This window comes from Salminus brasiliensis, unplaced genomic scaffold (genome assembly GCF_030463535.1).
Source record: "Salminus brasiliensis unplaced genomic scaffold, fSalBra1.hap2 scaffold_153, whole genome shotgun sequence".
NCBI lineage: Eukaryota > Metazoa > Chordata > Actinopteri > Characiformes > Bryconidae > Salminus > Salminus brasiliensis.
This window is the reverse complement of record NW_027326684.1, coordinates 1-20,963: the sequence shown is the minus strand read 5'-3', so window position 1 is coordinate 20,963 and position 20,963 is coordinate 1. Positions and strand designations below refer to the sequence as shown.

The following is a 20,963-nucleotide window of genomic DNA, read 5'->3' as shown; positions in this document are numbered from 1 at the left end:
TGTAAAATTGTGATTGGACCACAATGATATGCTATATAATTGTGATTGGACCACAGAAATATACAGTAAACTTGTGATTTGACCACAGTAATATGCTCTTATATGCTGGAAAATTGTGATTGGACCACAATAATATGCTATATAATTGTGATATTACCACAGAAATATACTGTAAACTTGTGATTGGACCACAGAAATATACAGTAAACTTAGACTATAGGATTAGACTACAGGAATATGCTTTAATATGCTGTAAAATTGTGATTGGACCACAATAATATGCTATATAATTGTGATTGGACCACAGAAATATACTGTAAACTTAGACTACAGGATTAGACTACAGGAATATGCTTTAATATGCTGTAAAATTGTGATTGGACCACAATAATATGCTATATAATTGTGATATTACCACAGAAATATACTGTAAACTTGTGATTGGACCACAGGAATATACAGTAAACTTAGACTACAGGATTAGATTACAGGAATATGCTTTAATATGCAGTAAAATTGTGATTGGACCACAGAAATATACTGTAAACTTGTGATTGAATCACAGTATTATGCTGTACTAAATTGTAAAATTGTGATTGGACCACTGTAACATGCTCTAGAATTGTGATCTGACCAGAGTAATAGACTGTAAAACCATCTACCTTTCTGTAGTCGTCATATTCGCTGAACAGCTCGGAGTCCTCGTCCAGACTGTCCCCTGATGTCTCTGAAATGAGTCCAACTCCATCGTCCAAAATCTCCTCTGAGAAGACAAAAGGTCAGTAGGGAATGAAGATGATGATCTCCAGACTCACAGAAACCCAAATAACCCTGGTTCTGCTAGTTCTGTCGGTGATCCAGCCGGAACTCAATATAGCTCTTTTGACCCTGATGGTCTAGATAACCATGGTTCTAGTCATTGTGTTGGTTCTGCCAATAACCCAGCTCACCTTGGTTCCGCTGGTTCTGACATTAACCCATATCACCCTGGTTCTGTTAGTTCTGTCAATAACCGAGCTGGACACACTGGTTCTGCTGATAAGATAACTCAATGCTGGTTCTGCTGGTGAAGAAACTTGATATGGTTCTCTTGGTTCTGGTTCTGGTAACCCAGACAACCATGCTGCTGCAATAACCCAACTCTCACTGGTGCTGATGTTTCTGCCAATAACCCAACCTACCTTGGTTCTGCTGGTTCTTACTGTAACCCAGCTCACCCTGGTTCTGTTGGCCCTAACCCAGCTCACCTTGGTTCTGGGAAAAGATGTCAGTGTAGAGGTGCTGGACAGAGTCGGATCGCCTTGGGGGCTGGAAGCAGTGCTGTCTCCGGTCCACCGGGGGCAGTGTGTTGACCGTGAGCGAGAGGGACGCCTGAGAGAACGCAGCCTTCATGTCGGAGAAGGTCAGCGTGCTGGAGTTCTTCCCGTTGAGCTGCAGGATCTCGTCGCCCGCATTCAGACCTGTAAACCATCGAAGCGCTCGCGTTACCCTCACACGTAACATTCATTTAAGCTAATGTACGAGGCTAACATAGCTAACAAGCTATGAACCCTTAGCTTTTAACCCACCAATTAGCATAGCGCTAACTGCATGCCTAAGCCATGTGGAGGTGGTCAGCAATCTCTGACACTGTATGTCTCCTCGCTGTTATCTAGAACATGGACTTAAATATGTTAGCATAGCTAAAAATTTACATTTGCCCACTGCTAGCGTTCTATTAGAACCACACTAATTGGTTCTAATGGCGATTTATTAGCTTCTGTTATTTGTTAGCTACATTATCAGCATGTTACTCTGGTCCAATCACAATTTTACAGCATATTACTCTGGTCTAATCACAATTTTACAGCATATTACTCTGGTCCAATCACAATTTTAGAGCATATTACCCTGATCCAATTATAATTTTACAGCCCGTTACTCAGGTCTAATCACAATTTCTAAGGATATTACTCAGGTCTAATCACAATTTCTAAGGATATTACTCTGGTCTAATTATAATTTTACAGCCAGTTACTCTGGTCTAATCACAATTTCTAAGGATATTACTCTGGTCTAATCACAATTTCTAAGGATATTACTCTGGTCTAATCACAATTTCTAAGGATATTACTCTGGTCTAATTATAATTTTACAGCCAGTTACTCTGGTCTAATCACAATTTCTAAGGATATTACTCTGGTATAATCACAATTTCTAAGGATATTACTCTGGTCTAATTATAATTTTACAGCCAGTTACTCAGGTTTAATCACAATTTCTAAGGATATTACTCTGGTCTAATCACAACTTTAAAGCATATTACTCTGGTCTAATCACAACTTTGCAGCATATTACCCTGATCCAATTATGATTTTATAGCCAGTTACTGTATAGATTTTGGATGGATTTTCCGCTGAACTTAAGGCGCCCAATGCCATTCCACTATTGGGCCCCCTAGTGGCCGTTTCATTGAGCAACGTGGGGCGAATAAAAAACCCCAATAAACACTCCATAAACACTCCTCTCTACCAACTAGGGCCCGTACTTCTGCACGGTCTCGGGCTCCAGACCCCCGAAGCTGGCCCACTTCTCAAGAAGGTGTGAAATGTCCACATTAAGAAACTCGGGCAAGTTTCAGAAGCGCCGGCAAGTCTGAGCATGAAGCTATTCGTCACCTTCAGCGGCGGCGGCCCACGCAGTGCTTCTCAGGCTGGCACCACTTCAGCCTTGTTCTTGTCTTGTGTTCAAACGGCTTCACTGATCTGATCCGCCGCCCGCATTCGCTTTCAGGACTTCTCACACTGAACTAATGAGGCTACACTGATAACGCTTGTACTCCTGAAGAAAGTTCTGCCTCGGTTCTGGCTGCCTTTAGACCAGCGCTGTCGACTGTTGAGGCTGTGATTCTCTCATATTGAAGAGAATTCTGGAGAAGCCTGGAATGCTGTAAAATTGTGATTGGACCACAGTAACATGCTGTAAAATTATAATTGAATCAGGGTAATATGCTGTAACATTGTGATTGGACCTGAGAAGTATCTCGTAAAACTGCAATTGGACAACAGTAGTATGGTGTATAATGGTGCCTGGCCTACAGAAATATACTGTAAAATTGTGATTGGACCACAGAAATATACTGTAAAATTGTGATTGGATCACAGTAATGTACTGTGATATGTTGCGAAATTGTGATTGGACCAATGTAACATACTGTAAAATGGTTATAGGACCACAGTAACATGCTGTAAAATTAATGCAATAATTGGATCAGGGTAATATGCTGTAGAATTATGATTGGATCAGGGTAATATACTGTAAAATTGTGATTGGACCAGAGAAGTATGCTGTAAAATTGGGACTGGACCACAGAAATATACTGTGATCGGTTGCAAAATTGTGATTAGACCAGGGTAACATGCTAAAGAATTATGACTGGATCGGGGTAATATGGTGTAGAATTATGATTGGATCGGGTTAATATGCTGCAAAATTGTGATTGGACCAAAGTAATATGCTGTAACAGTGTGATTGGACCAGAGTAGTATGCTGTAAAATTGGGACTGGACCACAGAAATATACTGTGATCGGTTGCAAAATTGTGATTAGACCAGGGTAACATGCTAAAAAATGATGACTGGATCGGGGTAATATGGTGTAGAATTATGATTGGATCGGGTTAATATGCTGCAAAATTGTGATTGGACCAAAGTAACATACTGCAAAATTGTTATAGAACTACAGTAATATCTTGTAAAATTGTGATTGGACCAAGGTAACATGCTGTAAAATTATAATTGAATCAGGGTAATATGCTGTAACATTGTGATTGGACCTGAGAAGTATGGACCAGAGTAGTATGCTGTAGAATTACCACTATATGGGGTTAATATGCTGCAAAATTGGGACTGGACCAAAGATAAAGCATCATAGCGTGTATCGTAGCTACATCTCACCAGGGGCGTGGCGTCGTCATGGTGAATCCAATCACGTTTTTTGTTTCGCAATTAGTTTTTATGGAAATATGGACTACTTCCCCGGCTAGCCTCGCTACCGCACCGAGCGCCGAGCGTCGAGCGCAGCGCCTGGAAAACGAGCGTGAGTCTTGGATAACGGGGCCGGGTGACATAATGGTGCTTCCTTTTCCTCCAGTGTGGAGCGTGAGTCAGCTAGCATGGCTAATTCCGGCCTCGCCGAACCCCCACAAAGCTCTCAATACGCGTGTTACATAACGCAGCGTGGCAACTGCAATAACACCCCTTACTGATCCCCCAACGTCTACAGAAACACACAGCCTACAGCGCAGAGAGAGAGAGAGAGAGAGAGAGAGAGTGGGGGGACAGAAGAGAAAGAGACGCTAATGAAGCAGAGAAGAGCAGTAATGAACCTTTGGCAAACGCTAATCCTCCTGCTTTCACGTCAGTAATGTAGAGCTGCTGCACGCTGTCGTCCTCCACCACCGAGATGGAGAACCCTGAGAGAGAGAGAGAGAGAGAGACACAGAGAGAGAGAAATGGAAGCGATTAGCTAACACAGATTAGCTCCTGCGGTACCGCTCGATTTGCAGCGACCTATATCGAGACTTCATAACACATTAATAAGCACTGAATAACGCCTCTATAAAGCAACACTGGAGTACCTGTGATCACTGTTCACTACATAACATCATCAGGCACTTTATGATGTAAGTGACACTGAATCGCTATAAGAATCCTTAACGTACAGTTATGGATGTTTATAACTCTGTTATGAAGCATTATTCCCACGTTACTGAAGTTATATATACCACATTATAAATATATATATATAATATAAAACGTCACAATGCTCATATACACTCCATACCTTGGGAAGGATGCTTCATAACAGGGTTATAACATAATGTATTATAACAGTGTTAAAGTAATACTGCAATAGAGCTGTACAGTATATAGTATATAGTTGGAGTATATAACTGTACAGTTAGTGTTAATCGTCACTGTCATACTGGACTTTGCAACATAGTATATAGTTAGTGTATATATACACAGTGCATAGTTAATGTTACTACTACTGTCATAGCAACCTTAGCAATATAGGACATAGTTAATGTATATATACAATATACAGTATATAGTGTTAACTGTTACTGTAATATTGACCTTTTCAATATAGTACACTGCACAGTTAGTGTATATATCCAATAAACAGTATACATTTAGTGGTAACTGTTACTGTTATATTAGCTTCTGTAATACAGTATATACTCAGTGTATATACAGTATACAGTATATAATGTTATGGTGATGTGTTTTTTTTACAATATAGTATATAGTGTATAGTTGGTGTATATATACAATATACAGTATATAGTTAGTGTTCATTGTTGCTGTCAAACTGGCCTTTATATAGGATATAGAATATAGTTTTTATAGTATATCACTGTAATAGCAACCTTTGCAATATACGATATAGTTAGTGTATATATCCAATATACATTATACAGTTAGTGGTAACTGTTACTGTAGTATTGGCTTTTGCAATACAGTATATACTCAGTGTATATACAGTATACAGTATATAGTGTAGTATACTGTATAGTAGTATATCATTTTTTTTACAATATAGTATACCGTTGGTGTATAAATACAGTATATAGTTAGAGTACATACAATATACAATATATACAGCATATAGTTCATCATTATTGTAATATTGTATATATACTATATGTAATATAGTACATAGTGTATAGTTAGTGTATATATCCAATATACAGAATACACAGTATATAGTTAGTGTTTATTGTTACTGTCAAACTGGCCTTTGTAATATAGGATATAGTATATTGTTAGTATATATAATTACTGTAGTATTGGCCTATGCAATGTAGTATACAGTATATAGTTAGTGTATATATATAGTGTGTATATATACTATATATATATATACACAGTACATAGTCTGTTGTTATACTGTATTGTGAATTAAACTGCATCATTTCACATATCATATGATATGACATATCATGTCACATGTCATATCATACCATATGTATCATTGCATCATATGAAAATATGTATATAATTACATAATTTCATATCATTTTATACATCATATTGTATCATATCATATGGTATTATTTTAATGAATTGCACTGTATTGTGTATATATATATATATATGCATGTCAGTCTCACCGTATCCGATCATGCAGGACTCGTCCCGGTCAAACTGAATGACCTTTCTGATCTTGGAGCACAGCTCGATTTCCTTGTACAGCTGTGAGGGGAGAGGGAGGTGCTTTAGCGCTCCGGAGTGTACGGATACAGTTTTACGATAGTTTAAGGTATTTTTTGTCGCACTGTTGTCCATCGCTATGGCGATGACAACTCTAAGCATGTACCAGGTCGTATACGTCCTCCTCTGGTTTGGGGATGTAGAACTGGACCTGCGCCTCGATCAGAAACTTCAGACGCAGGTAGTGCTTAGTGGGGTCCAAACCATGAGCCTGGAGAGAGAGAGAGAGGGAGGGAGGGAGAGAGAGAGAGAGAGAGAGAGAGAGAGAGAGAGAAAGAGAGAGCACTGTTCTTCGCTGTGAGCCAAAACAACACTGTAACAACAACCCCGAGCTCTGCTTATGCAACCACCTCATCCTCAGAGTGGGAAATTCACCCTGCTTCAGCTGAACCGAGCTCACCACGACTGAAGATCACCCTCTCCTACAGACGGCCACGTACCGGCCCCAGCGTAACTACTGCCCCTTCAGAAGCCGCTCTTTTTTACCTTGCAGATGATCTCCAGCGTGTCCAGTGCGGACTCTCCGGGCCGGATGATGGACAGAACAGGCCGGCCGTTGGGTAAACACACCCAGGAGGGTGTGAGGTGGTCCTTCGCCCAGGTGTCCTGCTCTGTGCCTGGCCGTCCCGCACCCTTCACCCCCACCGGGTCGTCTTTCTACAGCAGGAGGAGAGCGAACCACACTGTAAGACTGGCTTATGACCCACAGTCTTCACAGTCTAGATAGGCTAGACCTTTACATCTTTACAGCATATACAATCTATATGAACGAATGTGTAGAATGACGGATGGATACATGCATTAGTGGGTGAATGAGAGGAGTGATGGATGGATGGATATACAAGATTAATAGAGGGCTGGATGGATGGATGGATGAACTTATACAGGTAAAAGAATAGATTGAGGTATGTAAGAGTGAGTGGATGGGCGGGTGAGTGGATGAATACACAAACATGCAGGAAAAACAATAGACTGAGGGATGGATCAACGTAAGGATGGATGGATGGATGGATGGGTGGATGAGTGGATGAATGAATTAATGGGTGGATAGATGGATAGATGGATGGATGGATGGATGGATGGATGGGTGGATGGATGGATGGGTGGATGGATGGATGGATGGATGGATGGGTGGATGGATGGATGGATGGGTGGATGGATGGGTGGATGGATGAAGCTTACAGCTGTCCTCGATGAGTCCTCAAACATTCCTTCCAGAACATTCCTCTTCACTGGCTCCTCCCCTTCAGCAAAGACCTGCAAACACAAATATTAAACACTCCATATCACTCTAATAAACACTCCATATCACTCTAATAAACACTTCATATCACTCTAATGAACACTCCATATCACTCTAATAAAAATTCTATATCACTCTAATAAACACTCCATATCACTCTAATGAACACTCCATATCACTCTAATAAACACTTCACATCACTCTAATGAACACTCCATATCACTCTAATAAACACTTCACATCACTCTAATGAACACTCCATATCACTCTAATAAACACTTCACATCACTCTAATGAACACTCCATATCACTCTAATAAACACTTCACATCACTCTAATAAACACTCCATATCACTCTAATAAACATTCTATATCACTCTAATAAACACTCCATATCACTCTAATAAACATTCTATATCACTCTAATAAACACTTCATATCATTCTAACAAACACTCCACATCACTCTACTAAACACTCCACATCACTCCACATCACTCTAATAAACATTCTATATCACTCTAATAAACACTTCATATCATTCTAACAAACACTCCACATCACTCTAATAAACACTCCACATCACTCTAATAAACACTTCATATGACTCTAATAAACACTCCATATCACTCCAATAAACACTTCATATCATTCTAATAAACACTCCATATCACTCTAATAAACACTCCATATCACTCTAATAAACACTCCATATCACTCTAATAAACACTCCAATAAACACTCCATGTCACACTGCTGTATTTAAAATGTAGAATAATGGAAGTGTATTGGTGCAGTTTAGGAGAGAACAGAGGCTACACTGCACCCCCTGCTGGCTGGAGCTGAGGTAATGGGTTAGTGTGTGTACCTGCTCTATGGAGGGGTGTGAGTAAGTGTGTGTGTGTGTGTGTGTGTACCTGTTCTATGGAGGGGTGTGTTTTGTTTTTCCTCTTGGTGCTGGTCTCCAGACCCCAAAGTGAAGAGAAGCGACTCTTGCGTTTGCTGGTGGAGCGCGACACGGCGTGAGGACGCCTCCGAACCCCACACTCCGTACGGGCAGCCACCTGCACACACACACACACACACACGTATAGGTGGCACTGATACTGGTAAAGGAGTCAGTGTGTGCAGTCAGTATTAGATCGGTGGTGCATTATAGGATTATTGAGCTGTATGGTTTTATTAACGGTAATAAAGTGAATGATGTGACATCACTGTCCGAGAACCTCCAACTATCCCACGCCGGAGAGACGTTCAATCACTTTAATTAAAAACGTCATCTTTAATACCAACTTTAAGACTTTAATATCCTCCTGCACTTTCATAAGCGACTCACAGGAGGGGTGGAGAGAAGGTGAAGGGGTGGAGAGATGAGGACGGAGCGGTGGAGAGGTGAGGATAGAGGGATGGTGAGAGGGATGGAAGAATGGAGAGAGAGAATGGAGGGATAAGGAGGCAAAGGATAGAGGGAGAGAATGAAATGATGGAGAAAGGATGGAGGGATAGAGGGAGGACAGAAGGATGGAGGGATGAGTAAAGAGTTGGAGGGAGAGGGTGAAGGGGTGGAGAGAGGATGGATGAATGGAGAGAAGTGAGGATGGAGATGGAGAGAACATGGAGGGAAGGTTACCAGGGCGTGGAAGGAGGAGACGGAGAAGATGCCCAGAGAATGGAGAGATAAGGAGGCAAAGGATGGAGGGGAAGTGAAGATGAAATGATGGAGAAAGGATGGAGGGATGGAGGGAGGACAGAAGGATGGAGGGATGAGTAAAGAGTTGGAGGGAGAGGGTGAAGGGGTGGAGAGAGGATGGATGAATGGAGAGAAGTGAGGGTGGAGGGATGGAGTGCTTAGGATGGAGGGGTGATGAGAACATGAAGGAATGGATGGATGGATGGAGAGAATGGAGGTATGGAGAGGTGAGGGTGCGGGATGGAGAGAGGTTGGAGAGCTGGGGACGTGAAGATGGAATGATGGAAAAAGGATGGAGGGATGAGTAAAGAGTTGGAGGGAGAGGGTGTAGGGGTGGAGAGAGGATGGATGGATGGATGAATGAATGGAAAAATAAAAGACAGATGGAGAAGTGAGGTTAGGATGGAGGGATGGCAAGTAGTTGGAATAATGGAGAGCGGATGGAGGGGTGGAGAGGCCAGGGTGGGGGATGGAAAGAGGATGGAGGAAAGAAGAATTAAGGAGGGAGGCAGAGGATGAAGGGCAGGACAGATGAGGATGGAGGAATAGAGAGAGGGTGGATGAATGGAGAGAAGATGGAGAGACAAAGGATTGATGGAGAGAACATGGAGGGAAGGTTACCAGGGCGTGGAAGGAGGAGACGGAGAAGATGCCCAGGCGGCCCATGGCCAGTTTGGTGGGGCGCGAGGCGAAGGCCAGCAGGCGTTTGGGGTTGGGCAGCTCGCCGCCCTGCAGGCTGGACAGATAACAGCGGAACCGGAAGAGATCCATGTGGAACTGCTCCAGATTCTGCTCCCACAGGAAGATCTGAGAGAGAGAGAGAAAGGGGGTGGGGGGGTGGGGTTACTAGGATACTAATCCTGACCCACTATGACCTCATCTGCACCCCCCCCCTCGCAGTGCTGTCCACCCTGTTACCTGCTCCAGGATGGTCTTCCTCTTCTTGGTGTCGGTGACGGAGGCCAGCTGCATGTCCCCCATTTTCTTCATCTTCTCATCCATGTCTATCTTCTGCTCCAGCTTCCGGATCTCGGAGCGCAGCAGCCGCACGGTGTCGTCACGGTGATGCTGTCGGGCAAACGCCGCCGCGCAAGCTGAGTGTATCGCTGTCACCCAGTTCTCCAACTCTGTCTGACTACACGTCTGCACAGACAGACAGACAGACAGACAGATTATCTACTATAAATGATTCAGTATCCACTATGAATTATTCAGTATCCACTATAAATGATTCAGTATCCACTATGAATTATTCAGTATCCACTATAAATGATTCAGTATCCACTATGAATGAATCTGTATCCACTATAAATGATTCAGTATCCACTATGAATTATTCAGTATCCACTATAAATGATTCAGTATCCACTATGAATTATTCAGTATCCACTATAAATGATTCAGTATCCACTATGAATTATTCAGTATCCACTATAAATGATTCAGTATCCACTATGAATGAATCTGTATCCACTATAAATGATTCAGTATCCACTATGAATTATTCAGTATCCACTATAAATGATTCAGTATCCACTATGAATTATTCAGTATCCACTATAAATGAATCTGTATCCACTATGAATTATTCAGTATCCACTATGAATGAATCTGTATCCACTATAAATGATTCAATATCCACTACAAATGATTCAGTATCCACTATGAATGAATCTGTATCCACTATAAATGATTCAGTATCCACTATGAATTATTCAGTATCCACTACAAATGATTCAGTATCCACTATAAATGATTCAATATCCACTATGAATTATTCAGTATCTACTACAAATGATTCAGTATCCACTATGAATTATTCAGTATCCACTATTAATTATTCAGTATCTGAATTGATTGATTCAGATACTAATTGATTGATTCAAAACTGATTCAGCATGTTTACCTGGAACAGGTACGAGTCCCCCATGGAGTTACTGAGGCAGAAAACGAAGTCTTTTTTGGGATGCTCCGGGACAGCCTGCACGATGCTGTTCTCCGCCCATACGGCGTGTTTGGGAACGCTGGTGTGATCGATTCCCGAACGCCCATCCGTCTCGTAGAAAAACAGAGTGCATCCTGGGAAAACCAACAAGCACGATTTAATGTGCGACCAATTCCGTCATCACTTCAGTAAGCAACTCTAAGTATTACAGGAAGAGTCACCCTCCAGAGTCCAGGAGTATCTGAAGTCTCACCATAACAGTGACGTGATAACAGAAAAAACAGACCCGAAATAAACGAACGCAAACAAACCGTCAAAATAAAAGTCACTAACGCAAACAAACCCTCAAAATAAAAGTCACTAACGCAAACAAACCGTCAAAATAAAAGTCACTAACGCAAACAAACCGTCAAAATAAAAGTCACTAACGCAAACAAACCGTCAAAATAAAAGTCACAAATACAAAAACCTGTCAAAATAAAAGTCACTAACGCAAACAAACTGTCAAAATAAAAGTCACTAACGCAAACAAACTGTCAAAATAAAAGTCACTAATGCAAACAAACCATATCATAGTCACTAATGCAAACAAACTGTGTCAAAATAAAAGTCACAAATACAAAAACCTGTCAAAATAAAAGTCACAAACGCAAACAAACCGTCAAAATAAAAGTCACTAATGCAAACAAACTGTGTCAAAATAAAAGTCACAAATACAAAAACCTGTCAAAATAAAAGTCACTAACGCAAACAAACCATCAAAATAAGTCACAAATACAAAAACCTGTCAAAATAAAAGTCACTAACGCAAACAAACTGTCAAAATAAGTCACTAACAAAAACAAACCATCAAAATAAAAGTCACTAATGCAAACAAACTGTGTCAAAATAAGTCACAAATACAAAAACCTGTCAAAATTAGTCACTAACGCAAACAAACCATCAAAATAAAAGTCACTAATGCAAATTGTGTCAAAATAAAAGTCACTAATGCAAACAAACCATGTGAAAATAAGTCACAAATACAAAAAACTGTCAAAATAAAAGTCACTAACGCAAACAAACTGTCAAAATAAAAGTCACTAATGCAAACAAACCATATCATAGTCACTAATGCAAACAAACTGTGTCAAAATAAAAGTCACAAATACAAAAACCTGTCAAAATAAAAGTCACTAACGCAAACAAACCATCAAAATAAGTCACAAATACAAAAACCTGTCAAAATAAAAGTCACTAACGCAAACAAACTGTCAAAATAAGTCACTAACAAAAACAAACCATCAAAATAAAAGTCACTAATGCAAACAAACTGTGTCAAAATAAGTCACAAATACAAAAACCTGTCAAAATTAAAGTCACTAACGCAAACAAACCATCAAAATAAAAGTCACTAATGCAAATTGTGTCAAAATAAAAGTCACTAATGCAAACAAACCATGTGAAAATAAGTCACAAATACAAAAAACTGTCAAAATAAAAATCACTAACGCAAACAAACCATATCAAAAAGTCACTAACGCAAACAAACTGTGAAAATAAGTCACTAATGTAAACTGTGTCAAAATAAAAGTCACTAATGCAAACAAACCATGTCAAAACAAAAGTCTCAAATACAAAAAACTGTCAAAATAAAAATCACTAATGCAAACAACACAAATGCCACAGAAACACGATCTGATTCGAACCATGAGTTATTTTGTTTAGTATCTCTATGAATTATTCAATATCTACTTTGAATTATTGAGCACCTGTTATGAATGATTCAGCATCGACTAAAATAAATAAATAAATGATTAAATATGTTCTATCTATCTATCTGATCAGCATAGTTCAGAATGAAATATGAATTATTCAATATCTACTATGAATCATTTAGAATTATTCTTTTGATATTTATTGTAGTTACTAATCAATATAATGTAATAAGACAGAACAGAAAGCAAATCAATTGCAGTGGATAAAAGCATAATTAAAAAAATATTGTGTCCACTTATTTCAGGCCAGTTCAGGCAAGTGTTTATTTATTGTTGAATGATATAATGCTGCTCCCTAGTGGCTAATTGTGAGAACTGCAGGTGTGCCTTAATGTAATGGCATATTTGAATGAATATGAATTATGAATATTGTGATTTATGAATAACAGAGCTGTGCAGGAGGTGAAGCACTGAGACAGCACCTTTGAGGGAGACCCAGTAGCTCTTCCACTTGCGGCGGGCGGCGAGCTCCACCTTCTTGTTCTTCTTGTGCACGAGCAGGTTCTTGATGGTCAGCCGGCCAGCTTTGCGCACGCTGCCCTGAGCGGCAGCTACTCCCAGCAATGGCTCCACGTGATAGGCCAGGCCAAGCATGGGCTCTGTGTGGTAGGCGGAGCTTAGCGTGATGCTGCTCTGCTCGTCGCTCAAGGCCGACGCCCGCTCCTCCGCCCGCTCCGCCTGGCACGCGCTCTTCTCCAGCTCCTGCCGGAAGTTCTCATACACGCCCTGCGTTTGAAGACACAGCCAGAGAAGCAGTTTACGAGGAGCCCGGCCGATTCCCATTCCTCCCATTATACCGAAACCATGATGATCAGTGGCAATGCACAACCCCCCCGGTGGTGCTCGGTCCTCACGTTTTTAGTGTAACAGACATGAACAGGACGAGGACAGGCTGCCCATAAACCTGGCTTACCTGCACTCCTTCTCCAGCTCCAGCCCCGCTGCTGCTGCCGCTGTCGCTGCCAGCAAAGGCGCCCCCCGCTGGTGTGGAGTAAGCAGAGAAAGAGGCGGACATGGCCTTATAGCGGCGGGGCTGGGGCACCTCACTGTCTCCAATCAGCCCATCAATCCCACTGTCCTCCAGCTCGCTGCCGTCACCCGCCGTGACATCCTGCATACAAGCAAGCACACACACACACACACACATATGCTTGCTGTTACCATCTACTGTTACTGTCATTCCTGTTATATACCAGCCTGTAGTTCTCAGACCTGCTACTCTGAACTATATCACTTTCAACCCTGTTACTTTCAACCCTGTTACTTTTAGGACTGTGATGTTCAACCCTGTTACTTTCAGTCCTGTTACTTTCAGGACTGTGATGTTCAACCCTGTTACTTTCAGTCCTGTTACTTTCAGGACTGTTATGTTCAACCCTGTTACTTTCAGTCCTGTTACTTTCAACCCTGTTACTTTCAGTCCTGTTACTTTCAGGACTGTGATGTTCAACCCTGTTACTTTCAGGACTGTGATTTTCAACCCCTTTACTTTCAGAACTGTTACTTTCAGGACTGTGATGTTCAACCCTGTTACTTTCAGTCCTGTTACTTTCAGGACTGTGATGTTCAACCCTGTTACTTTCAGGACTGTGGCTCTCAACCCTGTTACTTATAGGACTGTGATTTTCAACCCTTTTACTTTCAGGACTGTGGTTCTCAACCCTGTCACTTTCAACCCTGTTACTTTTAGGACTGTTACTTTCAACCCTGTTACTTTCAGGACTGTGATTTTCAACCCCTTTACTTTCAGTCCTGTTACTTTCAGGACTGTGATGTTCAACCCTGTTACTTTCAGTCCTGTTACTTTCAGGACTGTTATGTTCAACCCTGGTACTTTCAGTCCTGTTACTTTCAACCCTGTTACTTTCAACCCTGTTACTTTCAGGACTGTTACTTTCAGGACTGTTATGTTCAACCCTGTTACTTTCAGTCCTGTTACTTTCAGGACTGTTACTTTCAGGACTGGTACTTTCAGTCCTGTTACTTTCAACCCTGTTACTTTCAGGACTGTTACTTTCAGGACTGTGATGTTCAACCCTGTTACTTTCAGTCCTGTTACTTTCAGGACTGTTATGTTCAACCCTGTTACTTTCAGTCCTGTTACTTTCAACCCTGTTACTTTCAGTCCTGTTACTTTCAGGACTGTGATGTTCAACCCTGTTACTTTCAGGACTGTGATTTTCAACCCCTTTACTTTCAGGACTGTTACTTTCAGGACTGTGATGTTCAACCCTGTTACTTTCAGTCCTGTTACTTTCAGGACTGTGATGTTCAACCCTGTTACTTTCAGGACTGTGGCTCTCAACCCTGTTACTTATAGGACTGTGATTTTCAACCCTTTTACTTTCAGGACTGTGGTTCTCAACCCTGTCACTTTCAACCCTGTTACTTTTAGGACTGTTACTTTCAACCCTGTTACTTTCAGGACTGTGATTTTCAACCCCTTTACTTTCAGGACTTTTACATTTAACCCTGTAATTCACAAAGCTGTTACTGTCAGACCTGTTACTTTTAACTATGTAACATTCCACCATGTTACTTTCAGCACTATTACTTCCCACGCTGTTACTTTCAACTTTCTAACATGAATTTTTCAGCCCTGTTACTTTCAGTCCTGTTACCTTCAGCTTTGTAAAATTCCATCCTGTTACATTCACTGTTGCTGTCATCCCTGTTACGTTCCACTCTGCTACCTTCTACTGTTACTTTCAACCCTGTTCATCCACAGAAAAACGTAAACAGAAAATTAAGCTAAAGTCAATTAGCTTAAAAAGTGTATGGGGAACACTCACTTCCTGTCAGTACATGGCACTGGTGCGCCCTCTACTGGCACTCTAGATGTATGGCCAGGGCCAAATATCTTATTCTTATATTGCAATCGTTTTTTTTTTAAATATCAACCATTATTGGTGATTATATATATATATATATATATATATGGAAAAAACAAAAATAGCGCAGTAAGACTTCAGCCCATATCGCATACCCCCTGCTCACACTTCACCAAGTCCAGTATCTTCCATTCCTGCTCAATCTCCCCCATTCTGAAGTCCCTCATTCTGAAGCCCCTCTCCTACCTGACCTGCAGACCCCACAGTGTCCTCAGACGCTGAAGACATGCTGTTACAGCGAGCTACTGCAGCGTTAGCAGCTAGCCTGGGTGTGTTTACAGAGAGTAGTGTGCTGCATGTGTACTGTACAATACCACCTTGTACTGCTGCACACACACATGGGGGGGGGGGGGGGGCAAACCCAGCATCTACTGAGGGTCACATGACCCTCACAGGCCGGCGCGGCACGCCATTCATCTCTTCTGTGATAGAGGCACACCAACATACACACACTCACAGACACACACACACACATTAACTTTTCTCTCTCTCTCACACATATTTCCTAGTGTGTTCCCATGTCACTCGGCCCTCATTAGCATAAGAAAGGAGGTGAACGCTCCACAGATCAGCGCGGCTCCTCGGTCGGAGCTGGAAGCATGCAGAGAATGCAGCACCACTAATCCAATAACATCCATACGGTTGGCGGTTCAAATCCCAGTATACTGAGCCAAAATAAAGGGGTAACTTGGCCAAGTATCTCTCCCAGTAACCCCCCAGTTTCCCCCTTTTAGCTCAAATGCAGGATCTCAGGAGGTTTGCTTCTTCAGCTGTGGATTTAGCTTGATGAACAGTAGGGTGGGGAAGCAATGACAGCCAGAGCCAGTTCAAACTCCCTGCAAGAGGTGAAATTCTGTGGGGATTTTAACGTCCAGTTAAAACATCAGAGCGCAAGAGTGAGCAAAACCCCTCTACAGTACAGACTGCCCACCACTGTTACTTTCAGGCCTGTTACTGTCAACTCTGTTACTTCAATGCCTGTTACTTTCAATCCTGTTACTTTAATGCCTGTTACTTTCAGGCTTGTTACTTTAATGCCTGTTACTGTCAACCCTGTTACTTTAATGCCTATTACTGTCAACACTGTTACTTTAAAGCCTGTTACTGTCAACCCTGTTACTTTAAACCCTGTTACTGTCAACCCTGTTACTTTAAATTTTGTTACTAACAACTGTGTAACTTTCCACTTTCACTTTGGTTATTTACTGCCCGTTATTTTCAAACCTGTAACTTTCAGTCCTGATACTGTCAATCCTGTTACTTTCAGGCCTGATACTGTCAATCCTGTTACTTTCAGTCCTGTTACTTTCAGGCCTGTTACTTTCAGGCATGTTACTGTCAACCCTGTTACTTTAATGCTTGTTACTGTCAACCCTGTTACTTTAATGCCTGTTACTGTCAACCCTGTTACTTTAATGCCTGTTACTGTCAACTGTGTAACTTTCCACTTTCACTTTGGTTATTTACTGCCCCGTTATTTTCAAACCTGTTACTTTCAGGCCTGATACTGTCAATCCTGTTACTTTCAGTCCTGTTACTTTCAGGCCTGTTACTTCCAGGCATGTTACTTTCAGGTCTGTTACTTTCAAGCCTGTTACTTTCAGATCTGTTACGGTCAACCCTGTTACTTTCAGTACTGTTCAACTGTGTTATTTAAACCTGTAACTTTACACTCAGTTATTGTTGACTGTGTAACTTTCCACTTTTACTTCGGTTACTTTCAGGCCTGTTACTTTCAATCCTGTTACACCCATTTGAACCCTGTTAATGTTACTCTATTACTTCCAGCCACAGTACAGTACAGACTGTGAGTCCTGCTACTTTCAACCCCTCTGCTTTCAGCCCTGTTAGTTGAAAAAGCACAAATAACATGGAAATCAAACCTAAAAATTCTCAATTTAACATAAAATGAAAAGCATCAAATTAGCCTGTTTCCTATGTAACACACATTCAAACCCTTTTTAGGTCAATTTAGCAATTTAGTCCTACAGCATTCGTACAGAACAGGCTACGCTATCAGTGTCACATGTCCAGCTTGTTCAACTCTCTTGCTCCCTAGCTAGAAGTTCACTACATATTCAAGTAGAGGTCGGTTTGGGACATGCCCATAAAAAACAGACAAAAGCTGGTACCTGTATGGTTTGCGCCCGTCTGCCCTGCATGGCCCCCTGGTGGCTGGTGACTCCCTCTGACAGGCAGTGTGACCGGCGGCAGGGCAGGGTGAACGCTCCGTAATTGGTGCCGTCGTCATCGCACGGAGACAGCATCTTGTCCTCCTCGCTGTCCGCCCCTATAGCGCCGCCCTTGTGGCGTTTAACATAGCGTCCGTGGCTCTGCGGCCCATACAGCTCGTCTAGTGAGTTAGCCCGCGTGGAGTCTGGAGCGTCCGCAATCTCCTCTGTGCTGGTGAGGTTCTCCAGACTGGCGTCGGAAAGAGAAACCTCCAGAGAGTCCTCCCTCCACATGTCCGCCGACTTAGAACGCTTCGTCTTACATAGAGAGAGAGAACCGTTATTAGCTAGAACTTAAAACAGATATGAAATTAAAATATAATAAAAACTAAACTACTCACCGAATTCTTCTTGAAGCTGCTGCCGTCCCGGGGCTGAGGGGATTTGGTGCCCCCGTGTGGCTCGGTGCTCTCCTGTGTATTTTCCTTTTCGGAGGCTGAGGTGCTGGTGGGGTCAGTGTGGAAGGTCATGGGCCGCAGGTTCATAGCCACTCGGTCCACCCAGATGGGGGCGCTGAAGTCCGGAAGCCCAGCGTCGTTGTCGTCGAAGGGCTCCAGGCCGTGCTCAGCGAGGGACTGAGGGATGCTGGGAGTGCTGCTGGAGCGCGTGCTGGTCTCAGAGTTACGGTGTTCCGGCTTCCCAGACCCTGCGTGGTGGGAATGATAGGACTGCTTCCCGGACAGCCGCAGCGAGCGGGACACGCGCTTCCGTGACAGCTGCCGCTGCCGGTCCCCATAGAAACCATGGCTACCACACTGACTCTCCACGTTACCCATAGTTCAGAGGCTGCAATGAAAATGAGTGTTTAATGATTAAGATTTCATTAACCTGATTATAGTAACATTAATATCCAGTATGAAGTTCTAATAACATTAATATCCAGTATGAAGCTCTAATAACATTAATATCCAGTATGAAGTTCTAATAACATTAATATCCAGTATGAAGCTCTAATAGCATTAATATCCAGTATGAAGCTCTAATAGCATTAATATCCAGTATGAAGCTGTAATAACATTAATATCCAGTATGAAGCTCTAATAGCATTAATATCCAGTATGAAGTTCTAATAGCATTAATATCCAGTATGAAGTTCTAATAGCATTAATATCCAGTATGAAGCTGTAATAACATTAATATCCAGTATGAAGCTCTAATAGCATTAATATCCAGTATGAAGCTCTAATAGCATTAATATCCAGTATGAAGCTCTAATAACATTAATATCCAGTATGAAGCTCTAATAGCATTAATATCCAGTATGAAGTTCTAATAGCATTAATATCCAGTATGAAGTTCTAATAGCATTAATATCCAGTATGAAGCTGTAATAACATTAATATCCAGTATGAAGTTCTAATAGCATTAATATCCAGTATGAAGTTCTAATAGCATTAATATCCAGTATGAAGTTCTAATATCATTAATATCCAGTATGAAGCTGTAATAACATTAATATCCAGTATGAAGCTCTAATAACATTAATATCCAGTATGAAGTTCTAATAGCATTAATATCCAGTATGAAGCTCTAATAACATTAATATCCAGTATGAAGCTCTAATAGCATTAATATCCAGTATGAAGCTCTAATAACATTAATATCCAGTATGAAGTTCTAATAACATTAATATCCAGTATGAAGCTCTAATAACATTAATATCCAGTATGAAGTTCTAATAGCATTAATATCCAGTATGAAGCTCTAATAGCATTAATATCCAGTATGAAGCTCTAATAACATTAATATCCAGTATGAAGCTCTAATAGCATTAATATCCAGTATGAAGTTCTAATAGCATTAATATCCAGTATGAAGCTGTAATAACATTAATATCCAGTATGAAGTTCTAATAGCATTAATATCCAGTATGAAGTTCTTATAGCATTAATATCCAGTATGAAGTTCTAATATCATTAATATCCAGTATGAAGCTGTAATAACATTAATATCCAGTATGAAGCTCTAATAACATTAATATCCAGTATGAAGTTCTAATAGCATTAATATCCAGTATGAAGCTCTAATAACATTAATATCCAGTATGAAGCTCTAATAGCATTAATATCCAGTATGAAGCTCTAATAACATTAATATCCAGTATGAAGTTCTAATAACATTAATATCCAGTATGAAGCTCTAATAGCATTAATATCCAGTATGAAGCTCTAATAACATTAATATCCAGTATGAAGTTCTAATAGCATTAATATCCAGTATGAAGCTCTATTAACATTAATATCCAGTATGAAGCTCTAATAACATTAATATCCAGTATGAAGCTCTAATAGCATTAATATCCAGTATGAAGTTCTAATAACATTAATATCCAGTATGAAGTTCTAATAGCATTAATGTCCAGTATGAAGCTCTAATATCATTAATATCCAGTATGAAGTTCTAATAGCATTAATATCCAGTATGAAGCTCTATTAACATTAATATCCAGTATGAAGCTCTAATATCATTAATATCCAGTATGAAGTTCTAATAGCATTAATATCCAGTATGAAGCTCTATTAACATTAATATCCAGTATGAAGTTCTAATAACATTAATATCCAGTATGAAGTTCTAATAGCATTAATGTCCAGTATGAAGTTCTAATAGCATTAATATCCAGTATGAAGTTCTAATAGCATTAATATCCAGTATGAAGCTCTATTAACATTAATATCCAGTATGAAGTTCTAATAACATTAATATCCAGTATGAAGTTCTAATAGCATTAATGTCCAGTATGAAGTTCTAATAGCATTAATATCCAGTATGAAGTTCTAATAGCATTAATATCCAGTATGAAGTTTTAAGGAAACCCTTAAATGGTCGTTCGTCCCTGCTCTACCTGTGCTGCAGCTCCTCCGACATCAGTAACTCAGACAAGCTCATCTCTGTGCTCTGCTCCTCCAACTGCTCCCAATAAGCCTGAGAGAGAGAGAGAGAGAGAGCA

The 20,963-nt window shown here is 40.8% G+C and overlaps 1 protein-coding gene across 1 annotated transcript; it reads right to left on the bottom strand.

Annotated features, from left to right (window-relative positions):
* Positions 1 to 662: 662 nt before the first annotated feature.
* LOC140548874 (rho guanine nucleotide exchange factor TIAM1-like) lies at positions 663 to 20,940 on the bottom strand (the record flags this gene model as incomplete). The annotated part of the gene is made up of 16 exons (XM_072672056.1): positions 20,859 to 20,940; positions 18,355 to 18,799; positions 17,915 to 18,271; positions 13,805 to 14,002; positions 13,314 to 13,617; positions 11,096 to 11,268; positions 10,108 to 10,332; positions 9,811 to 9,996; positions 8,417 to 8,563; positions 7,440 to 7,514; positions 6,744 to 6,914; positions 6,364 to 6,468; positions 6,158 to 6,239; positions 4,367 to 4,453; positions 1,248 to 1,460; positions 663 to 763 (listed from the first exon to the last, which is right to left on the bottom strand). Coding segments are annotated over exons 2-16 (2,859 nt in total), but the record flags the coding sequence as incomplete, so codon positions are not given.
* Between the last annotated feature and the right edge of the window lie 23 nt (positions 20,941 to 20,963).